Source organism: Puma concolor, chromosome B1 (assembly GCF_028749965.1).
Source record: "Puma concolor isolate L17-30 chromosome B1, mPumCon1.1.hap2, whole genome shotgun sequence".
NCBI classification, from domain to species: Eukaryota; Metazoa; Chordata; class Mammalia; order Carnivora; family Felidae; genus Puma; species Puma concolor.
Genome location: NC_141670.1, coordinates 42,383,301 through 42,409,135, shown reverse-complemented (window position 1 = coordinate 42,409,135; position 25,835 = coordinate 42,383,301). Strand labels below are relative to the sequence as shown.

The window sequence follows — 25,835 nt, the reverse complement described above, 5'->3', positions numbered from 1 at the left end:
CTGAAGAAAGAATTGCCCTACAGGATGTAAATAGACTACTGTGAATGTTCGACCACATTCCTTGTTGGATTTGAGATTGAGCACAAATTTAAGTTATTACTCATATTACTCATTAAATTTATATTTTTTCCTATTAGTGTTCCCAAGGCCTTGCTAAGGTGTCTTTCAGAATTCTAATGCTCCTGCTGTCTTGAATTTTGTTGAGGGGAAGAACATGCTGACTGCTACAGAGAGAAATATATCTTTTACTGCCCCCCTTCACCCCCGCCCTCCAGTCCTCTCCAGGCCTTCACACAGGCCTCTGCATTAGTCCATCTGGTTTCCTGGCCTCTTGAATCTCCCCACTCCAGTCCATCACACAGTAACCCCCCTAAAGCACACATGAAACCAGCCATTTCCCTACTTAAAAAAAAAAGAAGTTTGTGGCTATCAAAAAAAGTTCAGGTTTGCCTGACATGCAAGGCAAGGCTATTTATAATTTGGTTTTGATCTGTCTTCCTAGCTTTATCTCACTTACACTTTATACTCACTGAACTTGATTGCTAATTTTGCTCACATTTTCCCCATCTCTCCGTGCCTTTGGTCATGTTGATCTCTTGGCTATAAAGAATCTGGTCACCGATTTCCACATGCCTGATGGGAACTCCAAGTTGGAAATCATTTCTGCTTGATTTTCAAATCCCTAAGCATTGGGATGAGGTAACTCCTAAGCTCTCATTTCTTTTTCACATTTTGTGTTATATTTACTTCCATAAAGGCATTAGCTTGCTCTCCTCCCCTTCTTCAGACTCTAAACCCTTGAGATTTAGAAGATGAGTCAGACATTTCAATATTCTGGATAATTTCAGGCACAAAGCCAGCACATAATAGACATTTAGTAACTGTGAATGAATGAATGAATGAATGAATGAAAATGATCTCTTCTATATCACACTATTTTCCCACTTCAATAACATGACAGGAACATGAGCCATTTAAGCAGTTTAATTATCTAACCCAAAATGTGGGCTCTGAAGATCAAAATGAATCTATATGCAACAGCTGAAGTGTCAAAACACATTAAAAATAATAATGCAAAAATAACCAGGTGTAATCTAAGCTGAGTATTTTCTTCTGGCACCTCTTCCCCTACCATTCAATTTAGAATTGTGTTCTATAATTATCATATCTGCTTAAAGATCCTATTTTCTGCTGATTCTTAACTAGCTAAAATACATACAGTTTTCAGAGACTGAAAATATTAGTACAAGGAATGAACTAATGTTTTTGTTTGAACTTATTAAATGCAATAAAAATGCACCTCACTTAACATGGTAATTTTTTTTTATCAAATACTCAGCACTGTGAAATGTTCAACCATCAATTTGAGACCCATAATTCTCATTGTACTTAGAAATTGGAAAATATGGAACGCATTCTTTAACTTGGTTAACCAGGTAAGACCATTCAAATCCCTGGATATTCATGCAGGACCTTCTATCAACAATATATTGTTTTAGATTCTGTCAGTGAGGCAAAAAATAAGACATGGACCTCCCTGCCCTCAAGAAATTTTGACAAGACCAAAACTGGGTTAAAATTATCAGGACTGATAACACCCAGTGCTCAGTGCTTGGACTCACACTTCAGAAGAAGGCTCTCACAGTATCTAGCATGTGGCATGGCAAGTTTAAGAGTAAATCACGGACAGGTCCTGTGTCTATGCCAAAGGGGCAGCTGTCAGGGGCTGTGAAGGACCAACTGTCCACCAAATTCCTCTGAACTCACATCCATTTTTTTTTCTCATTTTGTTCTGTTATGCTCACTGCTAGTATTTTCTTTAATTCAAGTTAGCATAATTTCTCACAGGAGTAATTAACAGCCTTCCAATATATCTCCCTGTCTTCTGTCTAGTTCCCTTCTATTCCACCCTCCACACTGCTGTCTATAGAGACTCCTTTCAGAAATACAAATGTCCTGCCAAAAATCTTGAAATCACTCCCACAGCCTTCAGGGTTAGGTGAAAGCATTCAACTCCTACCATGATCTGACTCTCTTTCTCTAGCTACTTGTCTCATTATTCCCAAACCTGGCCTGAAGTTCCAGCCACACCATATCTCTCCTCAAAGGGACCCCACAACCTTTGCTGCCATGCTTTTTCATAGGCTCTGTCCTCAGCCTGTGACTTCGTCCCCTTCAGCCGCCCAAACTGAATATCTTTTAGTTGTCTTTCAAGACCCACCTTACTCTACTGATCTCAAAGTCTAGTGGTTCCACTGCTCCATTCCCACTGTCACCTTCACCTCTCCTTACTTGAGCAGTCTGGCTCTTCTACTTGCCCAATTAGACAAGGCTTAATCAGTGACCAGAATCCTCTGCTCTAAAATGAAGACATCAGTGGATACTTGTTAGGTCCATTTTCTCATGAATAAACTGCCCCTCACATGGTCAAAGGCACCTAACGCATTCCCATTTAACACCCCAGCTACCCTGCAGTGGCCAAAATGCTGCTCCTGAGCTTAGTTTCCTCCTCAACTCAATGACCGTTAAGACACTTCTCTTCTCCAAAGCACTCACTCACCCACAGCCATAAAAGAAACCATGAAGGGAACCCACATCAGTTCTTCTTACCTATAAACATTAAAGGGACTCCAGGGTTGTGTTTTGTTTTTGAACCCTGAAAACCATGAATGAATGATGCATCTCTTACCAGAAAGTTTGCCACCCTAAAACTCTGCTAGTAGCATGAGAAATGCCTCCCTGAACAAAGGAAATATGTAAAGGGTGTATTTGCAGGAATGACAGGAGCAACACCAGCAGGTCTTAGAGGGAAGAGAGGTGACCTAGAGTGGAAATGAACCAAGCCCTTCAGGAGAGAAAAAGTAGAGCATGTGGCTTCACAAGCAAGAGGAGCTACAAACCCCTCTGTGCATTTAGAATAAATCAAAGCCTTTCAACGACCTATTAAGATCTGCACAGTGTGACTCTAGCTAAATCCAATCTCACTGTTTACCCTTCTTAGTAGCTTCAGGCACTCTGCCTGCCATCAGTCCTCAGATGTGCCACACCCTTTCCCCCTACACAGGGCCCTTTGCACTTGCTAGTACCTCTGCAAAGAATGAGCAGGTGCTTCATGTCTGGATCCTCCTCCTCAGTCAGGTCACAGTTCAATAGGTCAGCTTCTCTGAAAGGCTGTCACTAACCATCCCATTAAAGAACCTATCTCCTATTTCATTATTTATTATATCGCCCCACTTTTTTTCCCTTTAGCATTTGCCATAGGCTAAAAATGTTTTGCTTCTTTATTTTCTGTCTTCTTCCCAAGAAAAGGACCTTTTTCTTTCATTCACTGTAGTATCTCCAACACTCTGTGCCTGGTATTAGGTAGGAGTTCAATATTAGTAGATAAATCGAAAAATGAAGAATAAATGAGTGAATGAGTCAGAGAGGAAACCAAGCAATAACATATAACAAGCTTTTTGTTCCTAAAAACTTGACCTCATCATCTGATTGGAACTTCTGTTTCTATGAACTCATGTGGGGATTGGGAGCCTACAATCAAGTTGTTAACTCCAATTAATTTGGTCCCCAAATCTTTGGAATCCCTTAGGCATATTGGATTGGCCAAGCACAAAGGGATTATGGTTGTTGGATGAAAAAATGATTGTTTAAAACTAATATGGATATTCTCAAGCAAACCTCAGATGTCTGGCCATGACACCCATCAGGCCAGACCCAGACCTTGGGCAGAGGATCACAGACAGACTATTTGCTGTTGGTTTGGTTCTCATGAGGATAGGCAGAAATCTCTGTTAGATTTTAGTTTTTTAAAAAAATGACAGAATGTCATAACAGAATGTGTTGCAGGTGATGCTATGTGACCCTCAAGCATTCCACCTGATCTGTTTCAGGAAGGGCTCACTCTGTGGGAAGCCAGCCACCATAACAGAAGTATGTTAAACACTGGGAAAGGACCACAAGGAGAAAAACTGAGGCCTCCTGCAAACATATGAGTGAGTCACCTTTTCTTTCTTCTTTCATTCAACTTTTTACATTTTCTGGAATCACCGAGCCAAGCCACTCCTAAAGTCCCCCCACAGAAACAGAGAGATAGAATAAAAATCTATTGCTGATTTAGGCCTTTATACTTTGAGATAATTTTTACAATGGCAATAGTTGTACTGGTTGCCTTTGAAAACTATTTATTTATTTATTTATTTATTTATTTATTTATTTATTTACCTAGCATGCCTTTCTTTCCACTGGAACAGACTTTGGAGCAGACCCAGTACCCAAGTCCCCCTGCACAGGTATCTTAGGTAACTGAAGGTAGAGGAGTGCCACTGAATGAGGTGACTAGGCTATCTATTATCTGAGCTATGAGCAAAAGCCAAAGGAAGATTAAGTGGGACAAAATCTGAGATAGACAACCCATTATCACCCAAAAGACCAGAGCAGAAGTAACTCAAAGAGTAAAAGTCTCTCACTCCAGTGGTCTGCTTATTTTGAGGTAGGTCTGCTCTTTCGGATTCACATACTACTTTAATGCTTTGAAGTCATATATAAGCTTCTTGTATCCCTTGGAAATTAATCTCCATTCCCACTAATAAAGGCAGAAGCTGCATTATACAGAGAGTAATAAATTCTAGTGACCTCTCTGGGAGTATGTTTTCTCTTCACAGAACTTTGCTTTCCAATACCAGGCCCCTGTGAATAGTAAATATGATTTCTTTGCCTTTCTATATTCACTCCAGCTGAGATAGTGTTCTGAATGTGGGGAAAACTCCTTTATTAAAGCTATATAAGGCATTTTGTAAGTGATTCATTCCCAGAAAACTGAGAGTTGACAGTGCCCATTCTGTACTTGAGTTCTAAGCAAGTTTCATGCATTTAAAAATAGATAAGCCCCCAAACTCAACTGTTTTTTTAAGTTAATTATTAAGAGTTCTAGTTAGTCAATGATGAGTCACTAGAAATTGGTGTGCACAGAATCGGGAGTTGTGGGTCTAGCCATAACTTAGAAGGGAAACAGTCAAGTCACTTCTCTGAACGCTGCTCTATTAAAACAATACACACACAAAAGAGTATAATTTGATGATGTTTGATGTCCTTCCCAATACTATCTGCTCATAATGCTCGGAAACATTATTAAATTTTCAAATGAGTTCCTTTGCTCTGTGTCTTCAGAGGAGAATCACACCAGATTTCTAGTTTCCTCTGAGACACTGAAATAACTGCGTTTTTCCATTCTACAACTTTTAAAAGAATGAATGATAGAGATCTGCAAAATGTATATTCTATGTCCACCTAATTACTGTCCACTATTTCCAAATAAGAAACTACCTAATATCTGTGTTTTATGCTAGCAAGAAGAATTTAAACTATAAAATCCTCTGAAGTGTTTTGTGATCTTTGAATTTTATAATTTCATAATTCAGTGACTTCTTTTGTTTTTTACATTGGACTCCATATTCAGAAAAAGATGACTATTGTTCTTAAGTTAAAACTCGGAAGTAGAGACATCTGTTTTCTGAAACAAATAACTTTAAAGTTGAGTTAGTAACCAGGTTATGCATACTAATAACCATTTAGGCCAATTCCGTTTAAAATTCTTTCTTAATGTATGAGAATAATTTTCTTTTTTAAAATTTGATTTCCTACCTGAAGCAAAGGAAGGCAAGAATTCTAACACACTTCTATAATTTTCAATGGCTAAATAATGTGAATACCAAAAATTACAAAAGGTGTAATTTTCTGTGCTATTAAATTATATACAAATAATGGGTGGAAAGTTACGTGTAGATTACAGAAATCAAGATCAATGTAGAAAAATCAACTACATTTTCTATATCAGTAATCAACACATAAAAATAAAATTTCAAAAAATAATTTATATTAAGTGTTAATAGAAAATACTTGAGGAAAAATTTTAAAATAATGTGCTAACCCTTTAACACTGAAAACTATAGACTGTTGCTGACAGAACTTGAAACAATCATAAATAAATAGGTATAGATGTCCATGGATTGGAAGACTCAATATTGTGAAGAAATTAAACAAATATCCCCAAATTGATCTATAGATTAAATTCAGTCCCATTCAATATTCCAATAAGCTTTCTGTGTAGAAATTGAAAAGCTGATTTTGAAATTTATGTAGCGAAGCAAATGATTTAGAACAGCCAAGCAATATTGAGAAAGACAAACAAAGTTGGAAAGCTTGAATTACCTGATTTCAAGACTTTCATAATGCTAAAAGAATCAATACAATGTGATACTGGCATAAAGAAAAACAAATCAATGGAACACAATAGCTCAGATACAAAGAGACTCACACACAATCAATAGATTTTCAATAATGGTGCCAAGATCATTTTGTGAGGAAAAGAAGATATAGTATATACCTGCATTTCACAGTATATTTTATATAAATACTGTGTATATATAAAATATACTGTGAAATTTTTAAAAATTAGAAGAAAAAAATCATAAATAATTTCTTGTAAAATTTATTCAGTCAGGATCCTTTTAGAAGTAAAAGTGATTATTGGGGTGTCTGGGTTGCTCAGTTGGTTAAGATCTGACTCTTGATTTAGGTTCAGGTCACAACCTTGCAGTTCTTGAGTTCAAGCCCCGCATTGGGCTCTGTGCTGACAGTGTGGAGACTGCTTGTGATTCTCACTCTTTCTATCTATCTATCTATCTATCTATCTATCTATCTATCTATCTATCTCTTTTTTTCTCTCTCTCCACCCCTCCCCTGCTCTTTTGCATTCTCTTTCTCAAAATAAATTAAAAACCCATTTTAAAAAAGAAGTAAAAATGATTAAGAATGTAGGCTTTTAGGTGATTTTTTAAGTTTTTGCTACCTCTATTTATTCAGCAATGATTGCGAACCTACTAAGTGTCTGTCATCATTCCAGGCATTTTGAACACATCACTGATCAAAACAGACATAAATGCCTGCTTTCAAGTTGCTAACAATCTATAGGAGTAGGGAGGAAGACAGAAAATCAGGAAAACCCTAATAAATAAGTCAATGTTGTAGTGTTTTAAAAACTGAGAAGTTCTATGAAAGAGAGAAAGCTTGAAACACTGCCATATTGTGTGCTAGCTGTATCACACCACTTTTAAAAAAGCTATGGGTATACCTATATTTACTAATTAGTAGCTTTGTCCTTAGTAATTGATTGATAGTGCATTGGCAGTATTCCAGAAATAGGGGTTTGGAGTGTGTGCATGTGTGCATGCATGTGTTTAAAAGTGATGGTTTATCATCAATGCTTTATTCTTCAAGCTTTTGCAATATTTAACGTCTGAATAAACATATATCAAGATGTCACCTGGGGTGGGTGGAAAGGTTCGTTTCAAGGACACTGTATTCAAAGCTAATCTCCTCTCATGTGCTACTGAGTCATAGTCACAGTGAGTTATCAAGTCAAAGAGCAGCCCTTTTTGTCTTCTATATAAAAGACAAGCTGCTCAAATGTTACAGAATTCAGACGCCCAAGTCATTAAGATGTGGTTGTACATAAAAGATGCAGCACTGATAATTCAAAATAGACAAGAAGAATGTGCTCTAGAAATAATTCTTCTACAAGTCATAATATCTGGCACAAAACATAAATAAAGCCCTATTTTTCTCCTTCAGTGCCCTGCTGTGAAGGAGTCACTGAACCAACTTGTTATCTGCCAGTAACAGCGAGTTTCGGGAAGGCCTTCAGCTATGAAGAGACTCTTTCTGTATTTTTTAACAAGACATAGACTGAGGATACAAGAAATCCCCCCCCAAAAGGCAATAGCACACCAACAATTCAAAAGCCTCTGAGATGAAATTATCCAACATTCTGAAACACGAAGCCCCATGTTGTTTTTCTATAGCTAAAAACACACCCCACATAAAGTGTTTTTCATGTTTGTTCTTGTTTGTCGTTCTTAATTACATATCTTGGAAAAATCCATCTCTAATCAAGCTCTATAGATGTACTAATGGATCTCCAATCCTAAATCTATATAGCATTAGAGGATCCTTCCATGATGACGTGTTTATTTGCCAGCTACAGCTTATGTTTTCCTGTCTCTTTGCCTATACATATAGGTATCTGCTCACATGGAAAGCCTGCTGCAATTCTACCCACATTTCCACTTCCCACTCAAATCCCTTTCCTGGGTGAAGTCTTCCTCAACCAACAAAATCAGAAGTGACCCGCCCTCAGCCCTCTTTATGCTCACACAGCGTGATCTTCAGTCCCACTACTTAGCTGCTCTGGAATTGTACCAGGGCATTTCCTGACTACAGTGATCTCTCTTGGAGGCTCATAGCCCAGTTAGGGAGAGAACTGTAGGCTCCAGATTAAACGCAGATTGCATTCTCAAAATTCTCAAAATTGAACTGCAAATTTTGTTTTTAGAGCTATTAGGAACAATGATTCTTGGCCAGCCTATCAATGTTCACCTAACCCATATAGCACTTGGAGTACAGTATTAATAGCACCCTTTGCAAAATTATTTTTCTGAGAAAATGTATTGTCTCAGAAAAAAGTATTGTATGTGATTCTGTCCTACCTCTACACTGCCAACATCAATTGATCAAAAATGTTTAGGTGATCAAAAATGCTTAAATAGTTGTTGATGATATGTATTAAGTGCCATGAATTGGTAACTGTCTTCCTAAAGAACCCGCAGGAATGATCCTCATCCTGTGGTTCCCAAGTCTCCACTCAGCAGCTTCTGTGAAACCCTATGTGAATTTCAAATGTTGCATATTTTCCATCACTTGAGAAAACATCTGCCAAAGTGCAGTGGGGAAGCTGGGTATTGGCCATATGGTGGCACGTAGAACTGTCTTACCTCAGCTTCCTAGATATTTCTATTAAAGGAACTTGGGCTTATTTTAAGCTATGAAATAGAGTCAACAGGTTGCTTTGTTTGGGTTGGATTCATAAAACACAATAGTTAATAATATAATGTTATTTGGTCTTTTTAGCATCTTCTCTCACACGGCTCATCTACAAAAGCAGTCATTAGCAAAGAGAGTTAAAGCAGAAGAAGAAAATCTGGTTTATATATGGTTGGCTTCAATCTGAAAAACAGTCAATAAAAATATGGAAATAACAAAGACTTTGAAACGAAAGAGATTACAAAAGTTAAGCTAGTTTTCTACTCATTTCCTTTGCCTTCTATTCCTTTTAGATGAGCCTAGATTTTTCCTTAGAAATCAATGCAATTTGTGAAAACACAATCTTTCTCTGAAAGCCCAGTTCTGTGGCAGAAATTGAAGGAGTTTCTCTTACCTCTTAGTTCCCCCATATCCAGAGTTGTCCCAAGCTGTTCTAATAGAGCAACTCTTGCTGCGTTCTTTTTGTGTTTCTTGCCATCATAATGTTGCTGGGCCATCAGAGGATTGTTAAACCAGGCTGCACAGAGCCCACAGTATCTGTCTGAATCTCTTCTTTGATAGGGAGATGTGACCACTGGAGCAGTGTCCACCCTCGGAGGCTTCAGTGAGTTCAGGGGTGTTGCTGTGAAGGAAAACAACCAGAGGGACACACAGGCCAGGTTAGTCCATTACTGAGTACGAGTACCCATGTCTTCAATATCTGAAGGGGGAAGGGTCTCATGTTCATTCTAGAGCTCGAAATCCAGAGTTTATTGAAAGCAGGAAAATGATCTTTGCCAGCCTCCATTTTTGAAGCTGGGATACAACCAAAAATTCCTAATTTATTGAGATCAGATTTCTCACGTTATTATGCTTAAATCTGACCGTTCAGAAGACCATCCTTATGAAGAAAGAAAGATATTCAAAAATAAACTCTTGGAGGTAAGGGAGGGATCCATTAAATCGAAGCCAAAACTTGGAGGAAACGTTGAACAGTTATGGCTTCAAAGATTTTGAATGAATGAATTCGACATGTGTGTGCTATAACTAGAAATAACCAATACATAAAGGACTTGCCCAAGTGATAGAAGTAGATCTTTTCAGTTACAAGGACTGTACCAATTGACAAAATCGTGCTCATTTTATTGTCAGTTTCTTCTGTTTACTGTGATGGGTTATTTTCAATCCATACCTGCTAAAATTGATGTTGAAAGTATAATATTGTTTTAAAAGACCAAAAGACAAACACTATAGAGCAGATGTTGCTTTATCTAAACTGAAAAGGCATAATATCACTTGAGATGGCACAGCCCTAGCTATTAACTTAACACATTCCATTGTGAGCCTTCCGTTATTTTTGGTCCAGAAATAAAAAAAAAGAACCTAACTTGAAGGAGTTTACCAACAGAAAGTAAAAATAACTTTCTTCTGTATTACAACATACAATGTGCTTTCATCCTCCCAATAGCTATGACTTGAATTGCTATCCTATTTCTCACCTGATGGACCTCGCACAAGCCACATGATTTACTGACAGTAACATTTATAGTTATGGGGAAGGCAAGACTCCAAATCAAATCCTTAATTTCCAAGGCCAATGTTCCTCACAATACCTCTAAAGACTCTTTTTATACTTCTTAATAAGCAATTTTATAATAAGCAAATTTAGATACTTTTCTAGACCTCAGTCATCTTTGTTTTATATAGGATTTAATTTAAATTTGGAAAAAGGTTCTAATCCAAATATTTTACAGAAGAAAAAGAAATTTAAATTCTCATATGCCCCATTAGTCATAATGCAATATAGCAGTACCTTCTGTTCATTCTTTGCCCCTGTAATGTAGAGTAGACTTGGAAAAACCAAGAACATTAGGGCCCTTCCAAAGAAAAGCTAAAATCTGGAACCTCAATAGTAAATAATACTTAATCAGCTCCCCAACCTTTCAAATCAGTTTCGTGTGGGCTTTTTTTTTCAGATTAAATAACAAATATGCAAGTAAATACTTGCTAAATAACATTTTGATTCAAGGAATGACTGTATTGTGGCAATATCTTGAAAAAGTCTTTTCTTCTCAACCCAGAGATTTCACCAGATGGGGAAGTTTTAGCTAGCTTGGATGAAACTTAATGGTATTATTTCTATAGGGACTTAGAGAAATAGTATGTCTCTTAAAGGCCTCATTACCAGATCAGTCATATATCAATCACCATATGAAAATAAAGCTGAAAAGTGGGCCATACCACACCAGCTGTTACCCAGTATCATTCTGTTGTGACTTAGAAATGCTATTAAAGCTACAAATACTCAGTTGACCTGTATGTAAAAGGACTTCTACACACTTTTCAGAAGGAAATTGGATCTCGCTTCCAAAGTTTCCTGCAACCCTATCAATTTCTGAGGATTTATATCTATTTTTTTTTTTTATGGCAAGGAAAACATATCAAATGCTTGTGATCAGAATGAACATTGATTCTTGAAGCATAACTCACTTTTCTCTAAACTGGGCCCTAAAAAAACACCTGAGACAATTTTATCTATTGATACCTCTTATACCACTTTCCAGCAGGAGTGATGCACAACAGAATATCCATCAAATAAGATAATCTTATCTCTCAAACAAGAAAGTAGGTTAACGCTGCATCTGTATTATAGCTTCTCCTCCTTAATAATTCCACTACCTGGTGTACCGCTGCAAAGTTTAATTTTTCTTATGCTCCTATTACCAACTGTCCTCACCAATCCCAACCCAGTTTATATTTCCTGTAAAGGCAAGAAAAGGCAGCAGCGTGAGAGAGTGGAAACCGTGTGGGATCAAAGTCAGAAATCAAGGTTGGATTGGATTCCATCACCCCCTGAGCTGTGTCACCTTTGGCAAATCTCTGATGTCTCTGGTTTCCACAAGGTTAAAATTCAGGGTCACCATCTCTTTAAAGCCCATAGTGTGGGGATGGAACAAAATTGTACAAGCTTGCTCTTTCTCTTTTATGGCTTTGACTGAATGCCAAATAGCGAGGTTATATGGGAAGAGAGCAGTTTCCAGATCATAATGCTAAATCTATGTGTGAGCATGGACCATAACACCCATAGTTCTTTGCCAAAAGTATGTTATTCTAATAAAATGAATACAAAATAGGGTAAAGATTATGGTTTGGCTTGAAAACGTGTTTATAACAAAACACTTTAGTTGATGTATAGTTCATTTTTATTTAAATTTCATGCTTTATGTTTTTATTCTAATTGCAAAAATATGTAGCTAAATACTGACTTCACCTCCTCTATGTACAACTTAAAACCAACAGTTCATTCATCAAAACCAGTAGCTTTCAACCTTGGGCGAGTATTAGACTCAGCAGGAGCTTTAAAAATCTCTGTGTCCGGACTGTTCCCCAGACCAATTCTGTTCAATTATATCTGAATCTCTGGGTAGGAGCCAGGAAGCAGGAGGCTTTAATGCCCCCTTCCCACACCACCTTGATCCATGCTTCCAAAGTACAGCCAATGTTGAGAATCACTAACACAAATATTGCCAGATTTTGTTTGAAAGTGACTACACAATAGTCTTCCTAGATCTTCACATAAAAGAAAATCACATACTACATCCCACAGCAATAAAGCCAATTATTTTGTAGGCAGTAACTGAAATGCCACATCTTTATCTATGAGGCAGAAGGAAATAATAATTACTTGGCATTTTTTAAACCCCTAATCAATTTCTCCATTTCGCCAAGATATAAAAGTTTCTCCAAAATAGCAGCTAATGTTATACATTTATATTACAAAAATTAAATAACAATTCCGATCCCTTGTCCCAAGCAGAAACTCATATATACATTGAGCTGCTGAGACACAGCACCGCCTAACTTTGGCAGTCCCCCCAGCCTGGGCCACCATTCCTCTCCTCCTGGCTAACCACTGCCTTGCAGGGTGCTGTTCGGTTCCCTCTGCTCTGTGAGGCCTTGGAAACCCAAGTAAGTGGCTCTCCCTTCTCTAAACTCAAAGCACTTACTAACCACGCAATTCATTGTACATTTCTTAAACAGCGCCTTATAATCTTAGTTGTGTGTGCACGCTCGTGTGTGTGCATGGCTAAGGGAAATTAGATCATAACACTTATACATCAATAATTGACACTTTGGTGTGTGCCGTATTCTCCAATACAGGTCTGTAGTCCCTTGCTTCTACTCAGAAAAAATAAAAAACCTCTAAAGTTCAAATTTTTCTCCATGATTCATTTTTTATTAAAACATGACAAGAATTCAGAAGATATAAATTTATATCTTTATATATAAAGATATATATATCTTTATATATATAAAGATATTTATAATATATATAAATTTATATATTTATATATAATATAAATGTAAATTTAAAAATAAATATACACGATATATGATATATATATAATCACTTATATAAACATACATACATGTTGCAATAGAATGATTAATGTCTCTAAGTATAGAGTGCTTAGATCTGCTAAAACATAATATATAGTATATGGACCTAATTACATAGTTAAAGTCTTACTCTCATAACACATTCAGCCCCCAGTATTTTGAACAGAAGATCAGGATCTGTAGCCAGTTCAGAGTAACTAAAATAAACTCAACTTGTTCTAATGCTTGAGACAACTGAAACAACTCAGTCTCCAAAACTTGATTTCTAAGAATCACCAGACATGAAAGCCATTTTCAATACCCCCTTTATGTCTTGCATAATGTTTGTCAAAGAGCAAGTTCTCAGTAGCTATTTGCAGACTGTTGGCTAAGTTGTCCTGAGTAATAGTTTGGAATACTATCTCTCTCCTATGTTTGCTTTTATCCTGGTAGAATAACCACAGTTGATCTAAGGACAAAAGTATTTTCAAAGCACCCTGTGTGCACCTCTCTCAGCACACCTCCTCACTCTGTAACGTAACACTGTATACGACCAGACTCTCCATAAGTCGGCACCTTGCCTGGTGGCACTCGCGCAATGTATATCCCATGCCTTTTGCTAAATAAATGAATGGATGGATGGATCCTCTTTGTATTAGAAGTGAATAAAGTACTGGTGACCAAGAGTTTTCTTATCTCTTCTAAATTGTATCATTTAGGGCTTGAGTGCTGTACCAGTCAATATAAATATAAGTATTAGAGAATCACTGGCAAGATTCTGAGTGGGAGTGGGGAGGTGAAGCTTAAATTATAGAAAGGCAACCTGTCAAAGTGGAGACACACAGGTCTTCCTCTGTCTTTTGGTTTCAATTGGATATAACGGAAGTTAGTATTGTAACCAACTTCTGTCTGTTTGCCAAGGTGGCCTATTTCTGTACATTTTAGAGAGTTCAAATTATGCACATCATCCTGGAAATTTTACTTTTAAACAGGAAGCCATTTACTTGGATTCATTTAACATGGCATCTAAACCCTCACTCCAAGTTTCTGGCATGGTACCAACCATCCCAGTTTGCCAGGAACTGAGAAGGTTCCCAGGACGTGGGACTCCCAGTGCTAAAACAGGGACGATTCCAGGCAAACAGGAATGAGTTCGTCATTCTAGCTTCTGGGGTCACACCTGATTTCACATCATACAGGAGAAAGCAATTAGTAAAAATTTTGGAAGTAACTGCTTGGGAGATTAGAGCAGGTGCTTTCTCAACCAACCAAACAGAATTTATTAACAGATCTCAAAGCTTTACTTGTCAGATCACCATGTGGGTATCCTTAGCCAGAAAAGAGGATAACACAGTCAGCAGGCAATGGTATTCTTACCTGCCTGTCTGCCTTCTGGGTCACGGCACAGGGTGCTCTTCAACCCCCAAATGTGCAGCTTTCATTGGCATCCCCTTCTCTCTCTCCTCCGTTACTCTCCTCTTCCTTCCTCCCCTGTCGTTTCCTTTCTACCTCTTTCATTCATTTCTGATGCTTTCTAGGCTTTAGGACTAACAAAACTTAGTCCATCCTCACAAAGGACTTGGAGGCTATTGAAATATTTTCTGGAATTTACTTCTTCCAAAGTATGTGGCTTTCTCACCTAAGGTGTTCTTATCCATAATACTAATTCTTCAGGTTTGTTTGACCTTATGCAGTTTATTCCATTCTGTCTGTTCCATGTATTTTCTTCTTTAAGCTGCCCCCAAATCCTGTTTGACCAATGAGGTAGCTTTAAGTTCAGGGAGATAAGTCAGCTATTACAGGGTCCTCTAATTAATAAGTGGCAAAGACAAAGGCAAAGGCCAGATCTTTTGAGTCAAAGACCAGCACCATAGTTTAATGCCAACTAGTTTCCAATGATGCTGAGGGAGCAATAGGCCAAATAAACAGTCAGAACACTTTTCCTGGGCTTCAACATCTGTTCTCAGAAGGGATTATTTGGAAATATGCATTTTCCCTAAAACAATTTTTTCCAATTCCCAGTGCCTATGATCATCTGCCTTTCCTTTTTCTCTTTTTGTCCCACCCTAAATCAAATTAATAACAGTAGGAATCCTCCAGCTAGTATCACCGTTTGAGGGCGGGGGGTGGGGTGGGGGGGGGAGAGTGTTTTGTTTTTGCAAATGCTATTGACAGTTAAATGTGCCTAGGCCTTTCAGCAGCCTGGCTGAGGAGACAGCTGTCAGTGTGGATGGACAACTCAGTCTTCCAGTCTCTTCTGCAGGTAAATGCTTCAATTCCTGCAAACCAGGCAAAGGCAAGGCTCAAAGCGTATCTCTCTATGCATCTCTCCCAGAGGACAGGGCCTCTTGTCTAGATGGTACATGCTTAACCAACATGATCAATAAAAGAAGAAAAGGACTAGTTAATTTCAGGCACAATCACCTGGGTAGATTTTCACTTTTTCCTAGATGACTCATGATAGCTAATTTTAAATATTGAATGATTTTGTTAAACTTTACAGGGTTAAAAACAAGTGAGATGTTCGTATTTGGGGAGAGATTACATAAATTGTGGGCATCTACATTCTGAAATACAATGCAGCAATCAAAAACACATTTTAGAAAAAAAATTAATATTTAGTGACCTGGAGAAATGCTTAGGATATAATGTAAATCAAAGATGTGTTTATATGTAGGGTGTAAACCAAATTACTTATTAAATTATACACACCCACATATTTAAAACTATATAAAGACTAGAAGGCTATAAATCAAGATCTTAGGAATGGTTATTTGTCAGTTGCAGATTACGGTGATTTGTTTTATACTAGTGGATATACACTCCTTGATGCAGAGGGAAAACATTTTTATTTTACAACTTACATATAGGCCACATTTCATGCTAACTTGTTTTAGTGCAAAGTGGAGAAAACACTGCTTAGGGGACGTGTGGCACCATAACCAGGTCTTAAATTGCAGAAGATTTTATTTGTGGTGATTTATTTATTAATTTATCGTTGATTTGGAGGAAAACAGGTTGGGAGAAAGCTGGCTCAGTCAGAATATGATGTAAAGGCCCCAGTTTCTCGTATTTCTCCAAAAGATACAGGGAAAAGCCGTTTTCCCACTGTATAGCAGATCCCCAAAATCACTCTCATTACTTAGATAAAATGAAGCAACTCTCTTCCTTTTCATATATGTTTGGAAGTGAGCTCCTCTATCCAAGGCTGCAAGATAGGAAAAGCCATGTGCCATTTCTTGTATGCCATGGATGAAATTAAAGAACACTATAAAACATTTCATGTTCCAAAATATGTGCCAATAAACATTTCCTGAGAAGAAATAAAGGCGAGGATGGCTTATCACAACCATTATTCCAATTCAATTTTATATCAAAACTCTAATTATAATCAGCCTATTAACAGGAACTGCTTCCTCATCCACACTACATTCATATATCATGAGTCTTCATTATTATAGTATTCATAGATCATTGATTTTCATTAATATAGAATAATTCCCTCTAGTTGCAGTCACTGATTGGGTTCTAAATATCTTAAGTATGCCTGTTTCCTACAGAAACCTAATCTTTGAAAATAAGCCATTAAACAGAACTTTAGAGGAGATGAAAGTCCTTTTATAATTTTCTCATGTTGTTTGACAAAAGAATCCTAAGTCTGCGATATACCACATTCTTCTGTGTGTTGAAAACAGGGGGATAGACTGTAGGCTCCATGAGGGCAGGATCTTTATCTGTTTTGTCTGCCACTGTACCCCACGTACCCAGAAACAGGTAGGGCACATAGTATGTGTTAAATAAACCCTTGTTGAATAAGGGCAGCAGTTTATTCCCATAAAGCTACCTGTGTGAGAAAAGGAATTTTACTTTAGGAAATTCTGCTAGTAGGAAGGCATCCTTCCAGTTCAGACTGATCTTAAAAACACCTGTCGCATTGTAGGTATAATGCATTCACAGCATTTAGACTTAGACACCATTCAGTAAAGGTGCTTTGCTTTTTCTGAGTTCAATATCAAAATCTTTGGTTATGGCCACAGTTCCCAAACTCTGTGCAGAGGTGCCCTTGGATGATGCAGTCAACATATAGGAAAACCATAGGATTACTTAAAATTCTAAGAAAAGCATAGAGATATCCATTAGACACCATGGCAACCACTCTCCTGAGGAAGTTCACAGTCTCAACATTGGATGCTACCACCCTTTGAATGAGTTCATATTCCTGTGAACCTGGATTTTTAGAGACTGCTGTCCACCTCCAATCTATCTAGCCAACCTGTGAGGAGCAAAAAACAAAGGTTAACAATGTCCAATCTAATCTAAAGGTTTGAGAAGCTATGCTGTGTCCAACAGGCAAATGCACCCATTACTGAATGTGACTATTTAAGGATGAAATGCAAATATTAAATTTTCCTTCAATACATGCTGGCAGAGTTATTATGACACAAATACTTATTGTTTGGATACTAGGAGTTATGACATCACCCTACTACATACTTTTCTTATTGCTTACAAGAATCAATGACCTGCTAAGTGGGCACTGCTGAAAATGTCTTTCCTCATGAACCTGAGACAAGAGGCAGAGTCCCAGAGGGCAGAGTGGGTTTCCTTGGTGGGGACTCATTGACTCACTGGCACCCCTATGCCTGTGCCAGCAGATGTCATCTTAGAGCGGGGAGCTGGAGGGCATCACCCAGATCCCAGGCAGTGTTGCCAGAGGCTGGAGACTGGTGAGATGAACCCTGAGGACGGGTCCTAGCTCCTATTCTTTCATTCCACTGCCACCATCCCCGGCTTCCCTTAATCCATACCCTGTGCTCACGGATGGGAATGATTTCCTTATCCACCAGCATCAGGTATGCAACTAGAGAGCCAGCTTCCTGGATCATGTCTTATGTCCTATGAATATTTATGGAGGATTCAAAGATGAGAAAAGCGACTGGTGCCAGAAGCACAGCACAGATAAAGTATAGGCTAAGTTCAGAGGTAGACACAGAGAGAGGATAGCCTTTGGTGTGGGCTGAAGGAAGCTGAACCCTTAGGAATAATTTCAGAGAAGTCAGTACTGATATTGTTCCCTGAAGAGAATGCATGTATCTATTTTTCACCCCCAACCAGCATGCTTCCCCCAATCAGGTTTCTCCACTTCACCTCTGTGCTGAGCGACCTTAAGCATATATCCCTAAAAGTCGATTGTCCTTAAAAATCCACAGTTTGCAAGTTAAGAAAATTGCCTCTACTTCATATTTAAAACTAACTGAATATGAATATTAGCTATGCATATATTTTGCATGTATTTCTTTGGATTTAATCTAGAAATAAAGTACTTTTATTGGAAAACTGGAAACTGCTACATCTGAAGGTTTGATGCTATTCTAAGTCAGCTCTATCAGACTTCAAAGCAACCCTAGAACTTCTTGAGGTCTTCTGAGACAGATGGAGACACTCTTCTCTCTCTTGTTAGGTATTCCCAACACTTGGATCAAGAGAATCCAGAGCATCAAATGCTAAAGCAAGAAGGTCCTCCAATCCCTATAAGTTTAAAGACCATTGCCTTATACCACTGCTTCAGATATTGAGCAATGAAGTTGGTGGGCAGGGGATGATTGCAAATAAAGAAGAGGTTTTAGGCTAGATAAGACTTTGAAAATCAATGTTAGAAAATCATTAGCTTAATTTAGTCTCTGGGGGAATAGAGGCCAAGTTAGAGCCCGAATTATTTAGACGTATCATCCATAATCATTCATTTAACTATGGCTTGACCACAAATTGCATACTTCATTGTTGCCATCCAGACACAGTTAAAAGGGAGTGCATGAGAGAGAATGTAAATGATTTCTATTGAAGAATTTTTAGAACAAGGGTGGCATTAACAGCTAATGAAGGTGATGCTGCTTAAAATTTGCAACCCCAAGGGGCGCCTGGGTGGCGCAGTCGGTTAAGCGACCGACTTCAGCCAGGTCACGATCTCGCGGTCCGTGAGTTCGAGCCCCGCGTCGGGCTCTGGGCTGATGGCTCGGAGCCCGGAGCCTGCTTCCGATTCTGTGTCTCCCTCTCTCTCTCTACCCCTCCCCCGTTCATGCTCTGTCTCTCTCTGTCCCAAAAATAAATAAAAAACGTTGAAAAAAAAAATTTGCAACCCCAAGAGTGCTCCACAGACCAAGATCATCAACATCACCTGGCAGCTTATTGGAGATGCAAATCTCAAGTCCCACCCTGGACCACTAGATGAGAATCCACATTTAGGAGAGCTTAGGATGACTGATAAGCAAACTAAATTTGGAAAGCCTTGGGTTAGGATCAGTGTTTCTCAGTCTGGTAAGGGTTAGAACCACCTGTAAGACATTGAACGCTTATGGACTCTAGGCCCCACCCCAGTCCAATTATATTAGAATCCCTGAGGGTGGGGCTGGCAACAGCTGGTTTTAAAGCTTTGCAGGTGCTTCTAGTGTGTAGACAGGGTTGGGAAGCATCAGTCTGGAGGGACAGCATCTGGCATGGGCCTCACTTTCACTTCAATCTTACAAGGCATCTGTATTTTCATGTTTCATTCATCCTACTCTGCATTGGCATCAGGTTCCACATTAATATACAACACCACCCCAACCCTCATGCAACTTGAAATCTGGAATAGAAATACTTTTAATTAACTCACAGAACAAGTATATTAAGTTGCACTCATTCAGAAGCCTATTTATTCAAAAAAAAAATCATAAGGGGCAACAGATATAAAGAGAATAAAAGTTTTGAAATAAAATTAAACTAGATTCACATGGCAACTCAGGACGGAGTTACTTTAACTATAGTGAGAATATTTCCTAAAATAAGATGGGGTAACGGTTCAAACTCATGTCTTTGTTGTGCCTGCTTGATAAAAGTTAGTTCCTAGACATCCTGGCCATAGAGAAAACAAAGACTGTAAGCCAAATCTCCTAATTCCCACTCCATGTTTTCCCATGTCCCACACTGACATCAGTTCTACCAGGCAGATACAGAGGCTGCCCTCACAGAGACTGGGAACGTGGTGAACATGAGACAAGGGAGTGTTTGGAAAGAGGAAATCAGAAATCTCACTTACTCGTCATGAGAGGTTCATGTATCTGGTCATAAGTTTGTGGTTACCACAGCAATCTAATATCCTTTCAAAGCCATATGGGATGGATTGTAGATTGCCAGGAAGTGTAGGCAAGATCCAGAGAGGTGGCTTAAAGAATAGAGGTGTATGAGTAATGGTTAAAGGATGTAAGATTACTTAGCCAGAAGACGAGAAGCTGAAGCATTACTTAATAACACATGAGACACATAGAGGATTGTGGAATTTAGACTGATGGCCAGCTGTTCTTCCAAAGATGCTAAAAAGAAAAAACAGACTGAGCCTGAACAGTAGGCCTTTAGAAGACAAGGAGCTTAAGAGAACATGATGCATGATGTTAAGACACATTTACTGCCCATAGGGTGGGTAGCTGAGGAATGTTTATAGAACGAGAGCATTATTTATACCCAGTGGTGAAAGGGAGAGCATTTAAACCATGCCAGATGATGGGACTTAAGACTTAAAGGGAATCTTGCTGGAAACAGAGAGATGAATACGATGGTAACTCGGGATTCTATGAATTTCTAGGTATAATTCACTCTCCATCCTAGGCACTGGATGAGATAACATTTTTTTAAGGCAAAACTCTTGAATATTAAATCATCAGGGTTAAGCAGACTTATGGACATCTTTCTTAATCATTTTCACTAAAAATGATCTCCCCTTTGTGTTAAGAAAGAGCAAGTAAAATGTTCCCATTTTTGCCAGAGTTAGTTCTTGCTTCCCCTGTCCAGCAGCATTCTTGATATATGAGTTTTACTAACTGAAAATGAAAGGTCCAGGTATTAAGATTTCATCAGCTCTGTTGACTGAAAAGCAAAATGAAGATGATAATCATTAGCAGTTTACACTAATCAAGATATAATTACCATGGGAATTCATGAGTGCACCTTCAATCCCAGTCTTCTGCTTCTTGGTTGTGAAACCTCAATAGGCGGTGTAGACAACAACCATGCATAGGTTGTTGACTGACTGAAGACTCTCAGTTTAGATGATTACACTCAAAACTCCCAGACTGTGTCGTTAGCCAGTATCACCCACAATAAGAATGGCTGCAATTCGTGATACCTCAAAGTGGTCAAAGTCCTCTTGAAAACCTAGGTGGATTCATAATTAAAGCTATAGACTCAACAATGTGTGTGCTCAGCAGACAATTACTAGAAAACCCACACAGGGGAAGCCGGCTCTCTGAAGGCTGAGAGTAAAGTAAGAAAACAGAAAATGTCATATTTCTAAGCTTTCAAGTAAGTAAACTGGCTTGGTGTCAGTGTCACATAACAAGTTAGATAACAGAATAACCTATTGAGAAATTAATTAATTGCCTTATATTCCTATGGACTCACTTCATAAAAATGAAAGGTATTTTCCATTTCATTCCAAAATGAGGCCTAAGCCTTGAAGTCTGGTTTTTTCCATGCCAAGCATGGAATGAACAAAGGCACATCAGGCTATCTGAATAACAAGGGGGTCTGTGTGTCAAAGAAGTGTGTGCCTAACTAATATCAGGAAATGAACTGGCATGTTAGGAGCAAGGGAAAAGAGGGTTGCAGGTATGGCTAAAGACCTGGGCATATTAAAAGCAGTGTGTCTCAGGTGGCAGGACATCCCCCAGAAATGTTCATAATGGAGTTTTGGCCTTCCTTTCCATAGCATCACTTGGCACAAAGGAGATGAAACCATCAGTGGAAGTCACTGACCTGAAGGAAGACAGGAGAGGGAGACAGGCCTGAGAGGGAGACAGGAAAGTGAGATCCACTTCTGAGGAAGCCCTGGGACTTCACCTACAGCCTGTGGCCCAGAACACAACAGCATCCTGGATGACCATAAAGTAGCCAGAGTCCACAGGCTGAGATCTCTTTGAGGATGTCCACATGCCTCTAGGCCCTTGTGTGGCCCTAAAGAGCACCCCAAAGAATGACCAAGATGGGTCTTCTAACCTATCTTTAGGGCTAGAGGATAGAAGTAATTTACACTGATTTTTAAAAGGTAAAGAAATATGGGGTGCCTGCGTGGCTCAGTCAGTTAAGTGTCTGACTTCGGCTCAGGTCATGATCTCATGGTTTGTAGGTTCCAGCCCTGCATCAGACTCTGTGCTGACAGCTCAGAGCCAGGAGCCTACTTTGGTCTGTTTCCCTCTCTCTCTCTGCTCCTCCCATATTCAATGTCTGTGTCTCTCTGTCTCTCAAAAATAAATAAACGTAAATAAATAAATAAATAAATAAATAAATAAATAAATAAATAAATAAATAAATAAATAAAATGTAAAGAAATATGATATTTGTTGTACTCAAGGGAAATCCATTAATTCATACGTATTAAATCTGATTATTCAACCAACCTGAACGTTACACAAGACTTTTGACACTGACGTTTAAATAATACAGATATTACAAAGGATGAGAATACAGTCTGGGACACTTACTACCAATTATTTTAGGTAAGATACTTACTTTACAAGTGCCTTCTCAATTTCATAGACTAGACAGTTTTAGGGTTCTTTTTTTTTTTAATGTTTATTTATTTTTGAGACAGAGAGAGACAGAGCATGAACGGGGGAGGGTCAGAGAGAGGGAGACACAGAATCTGAAACAGGCTCCAGGCTCTGAGTGGTCAGCACAGAGCCCGACGCGGGGCTCGAACTCACGGACTGCGAGATCGTGACCTGAGCTGAAGTCGGCCGCTTAACCGACTGAGCCACCCAGGCGTCCCAATTTTAGGGTTCTTTAATAGTTGATTTAAGAGTAGTTGCCAGAAAATCTCTCACTCAGAGTTTTTTCTGAATAGTATTGCATTCTGTGTATGGATTCCAAGCCCTGACCACATCTTCTATTGACAGTTTTCAGCTTAAGCACAGGAAACTGACAATTTTATTGTTCTACTCTATTCCTTCATAAAAATGTGTTAAAGAACACTTTCTGGAACAAAGGTATAACCACATCATAAAAGCTGCTGAAATCATCAACTGTCTTATACCACTATTTGATCATCCAAAAAAGAAAAGTGAGTTTATGCTATTTAAAAGGATTTGTGAAAATCACCTAGGCAGTAGTCTCATTGTTAAAATCTTTAAATCCATCCAGTCTTTGATCTTTTGTTTCTCTGGTCATCAAATATAAAATCAAAAGACAGCAGCCTTGATCGAATCATTGCTCCAAGCCGCTTGTGATCCAGTGTACAAAAGTCATGGCCAAAAGAATTTAGCTAGCCTCACACTGCTTATGCATTTAAACCCTATTCGCTGTACTACAGTCAGCGGCCAGATTGGTATGTTTTCTCTTGACAGCTGACATCATGGAAGATTACTGCAAAACAAAAGAAAGCTCTTTGCCATCAACCTGGTATATCACCCTGGGCAAATGGCTTTACCTCTCTAGGCCTGTTTCCTCATCGGGAAAACAACATGGTTGGGAAATAACGATGGGTAAGCACCTTCCAGGTCTGCAATTATATGAATCTATTACTTGTTGCATTTGTAAGAATTAGAAAAGCCAAAGACATCATCAGAACAAATGCATCGATCTAGAGATGACATCTTAGAACATGCTAGCTTTTCCAATTTAAAAGAAAATGCACTGCTATGAAGATCCTCTGGTTTGACAAAGTATTGTTTGCATCTATTAAAACAGGTATCTAGACAGGCTATGTTGGCAAACCGAATAACCTGATTCAGATGATAGAACTGCTGCAGTATACAAAATCTTATATGCAAATCTGAGGTGCTTATTGAACCTGGAGTGCATATATTATTTAAAATTTGAATTTATGTAACTTACAAACAGATCCAGAACACCCTGATCTTTATTCATCCAACAGAGAACTCAAATAAGCAACTCCGTGTCTGGCATAGAAATTTATGGAAAAGTTCTGAAGCTCTGTCTCACTCATTTTCCATAGAAAGTAAGGAAGGAAAGGAGAGAACCAACAAGATTGCAGAAGAGGAATATATGATAAACACACTTACACACAAACAAGCAGAGTGGACGAGATCATTGCTTATTTGTTCTTTTCCCTACATTGCTCACTGTTCCTACAAATGAGAAATGCTTGATTTAAAGTTTATACACATATCTTTGTGGCTTTGCTGCTTCCAATCATCTTAGTGAGAGCCTTAGAGTGTGAACTCTGCTGTTCATTAGGGGAGCAAAAATCTGGAGATCATTTTATGAAGCATTATTTATCACTACCTGGAGATGAAGGTCCTGAAACATGGAATCAGAGGCCCTGAGTTCAAGCTCCCGTTACATTATTTCACTACATAACATCAGGCACGTCACTCTGCCTTCAGTCTTACTTCCCTCTTTGGTAAAATGGAGATAATTATACTTTAGACCTCATGGTTTTTATGAAGAGTAAGTAAAACAATGAATGTGATGTTTCTGATAGAATGTCTTTAACACTATCAGTTATGATCTTTTTATGTATTTTTTACAGAGAGAGTGTGAGGATGCAAGCAGAGGAGGGGGGCAGAGAGAGAGGGAGAAAGAGAATCCCAAGCAGGTCCCATGCTCAGCACAGAGCCCAACATGGGGCTCGATCCCATGACCATGAGACCGTGACACGAGCTGAAATCAAGAGTCAGACGTTTAACCAACTGAGCCACCCAGGCGCCCCTGTGATCATCTATTATTAGTTTAGATTCTGCCCTCTGAACTATAGTTTTACTACACACTAGGATCTTTAAAATATTGTATCTTTTTATTCAGTTTTGCGTGATGAACAGACTTCTTGAAAAATTTTATATAAATGTAATGGACATAACTTTTGATATAGTCAATTCTTGTTATTCATAGTTAGTTATGTTCTTCATGAAGTCTCCAAGAACACTGAATTAGCAAAGACCAAACCATTGCTCCTTAGGATGAATTCAGGGTTAGGTTACGTGAGTATATGGTTACATTTTGACCCACTGATCAATATAGATCCTTGCTTTATGTGTGCTTCTGTTTAAAGATACCTTATTTAATATACATTCTTGATTCATTAACATGTAACTCAAAGTCAACAATATACAACTCATGCCTAAACTAAGCTAAGTTAAATGTATGTATTCTTGCCATAAGTCACATCCCAGCCATCTTGCATTTAGAAACACTAGACAGCACTCCAGCACTACCTTTGGGGGGCATTTTAAATAATAAAGTCACCAACAAAACCCACAAAAATGTGTAAACCCTGGCACTAAATAGATTGCAAAAAAAGACATTTATTTGCAGTATGAAATTTGAAACAAAAGGCCAAGGATTACCTTATTCATCCTCAGCTAAGAAAATGCCCATGGGGCAACTCAAATTTTTCACCATTTTACACATGTCTACAAATAAACATTAATGTGCCGTGAGTGTTGATTTTGTTGTTACAAATAAATCTTAGTGAGTAGGTGAATTCACAAATACAGAAGTTGCAAATAATGAATATCGACTGTGTGTATGTGTGTCCCTACCTACATATATTTACATACAATAATGTACTCATTCAACACTTACTGGTGTGGCAGGCGCTATATTAAGTA

General features: G+C 38.4%; 1 protein-coding gene across 4 annotated transcripts in view; it reads right to left on the bottom strand.

The window, feature by feature from the left end:
- The window catches only part of ZMAT4 (zinc finger matrin-type 4), a 356,120-nt gene that overhangs the window by 127,551 nt on the left and 202,734 nt on the right, over nucleotides 1-25,835 (bottom strand). For all 4 annotated transcript variants that reach the window (XM_086703632.1, XM_086703634.1, XM_086703636.1 and 1 more), the window contains exon 5: nucleotides 9,272-9,499. In XM_086703632.1, the coding sequence (XP_086559758.1) occupies nucleotides 9,272-9,499 (228 nt within the window). The remainder of the gene's footprint in view (nucleotides 1-9,271; nucleotides 9,500-25,835) is intronic.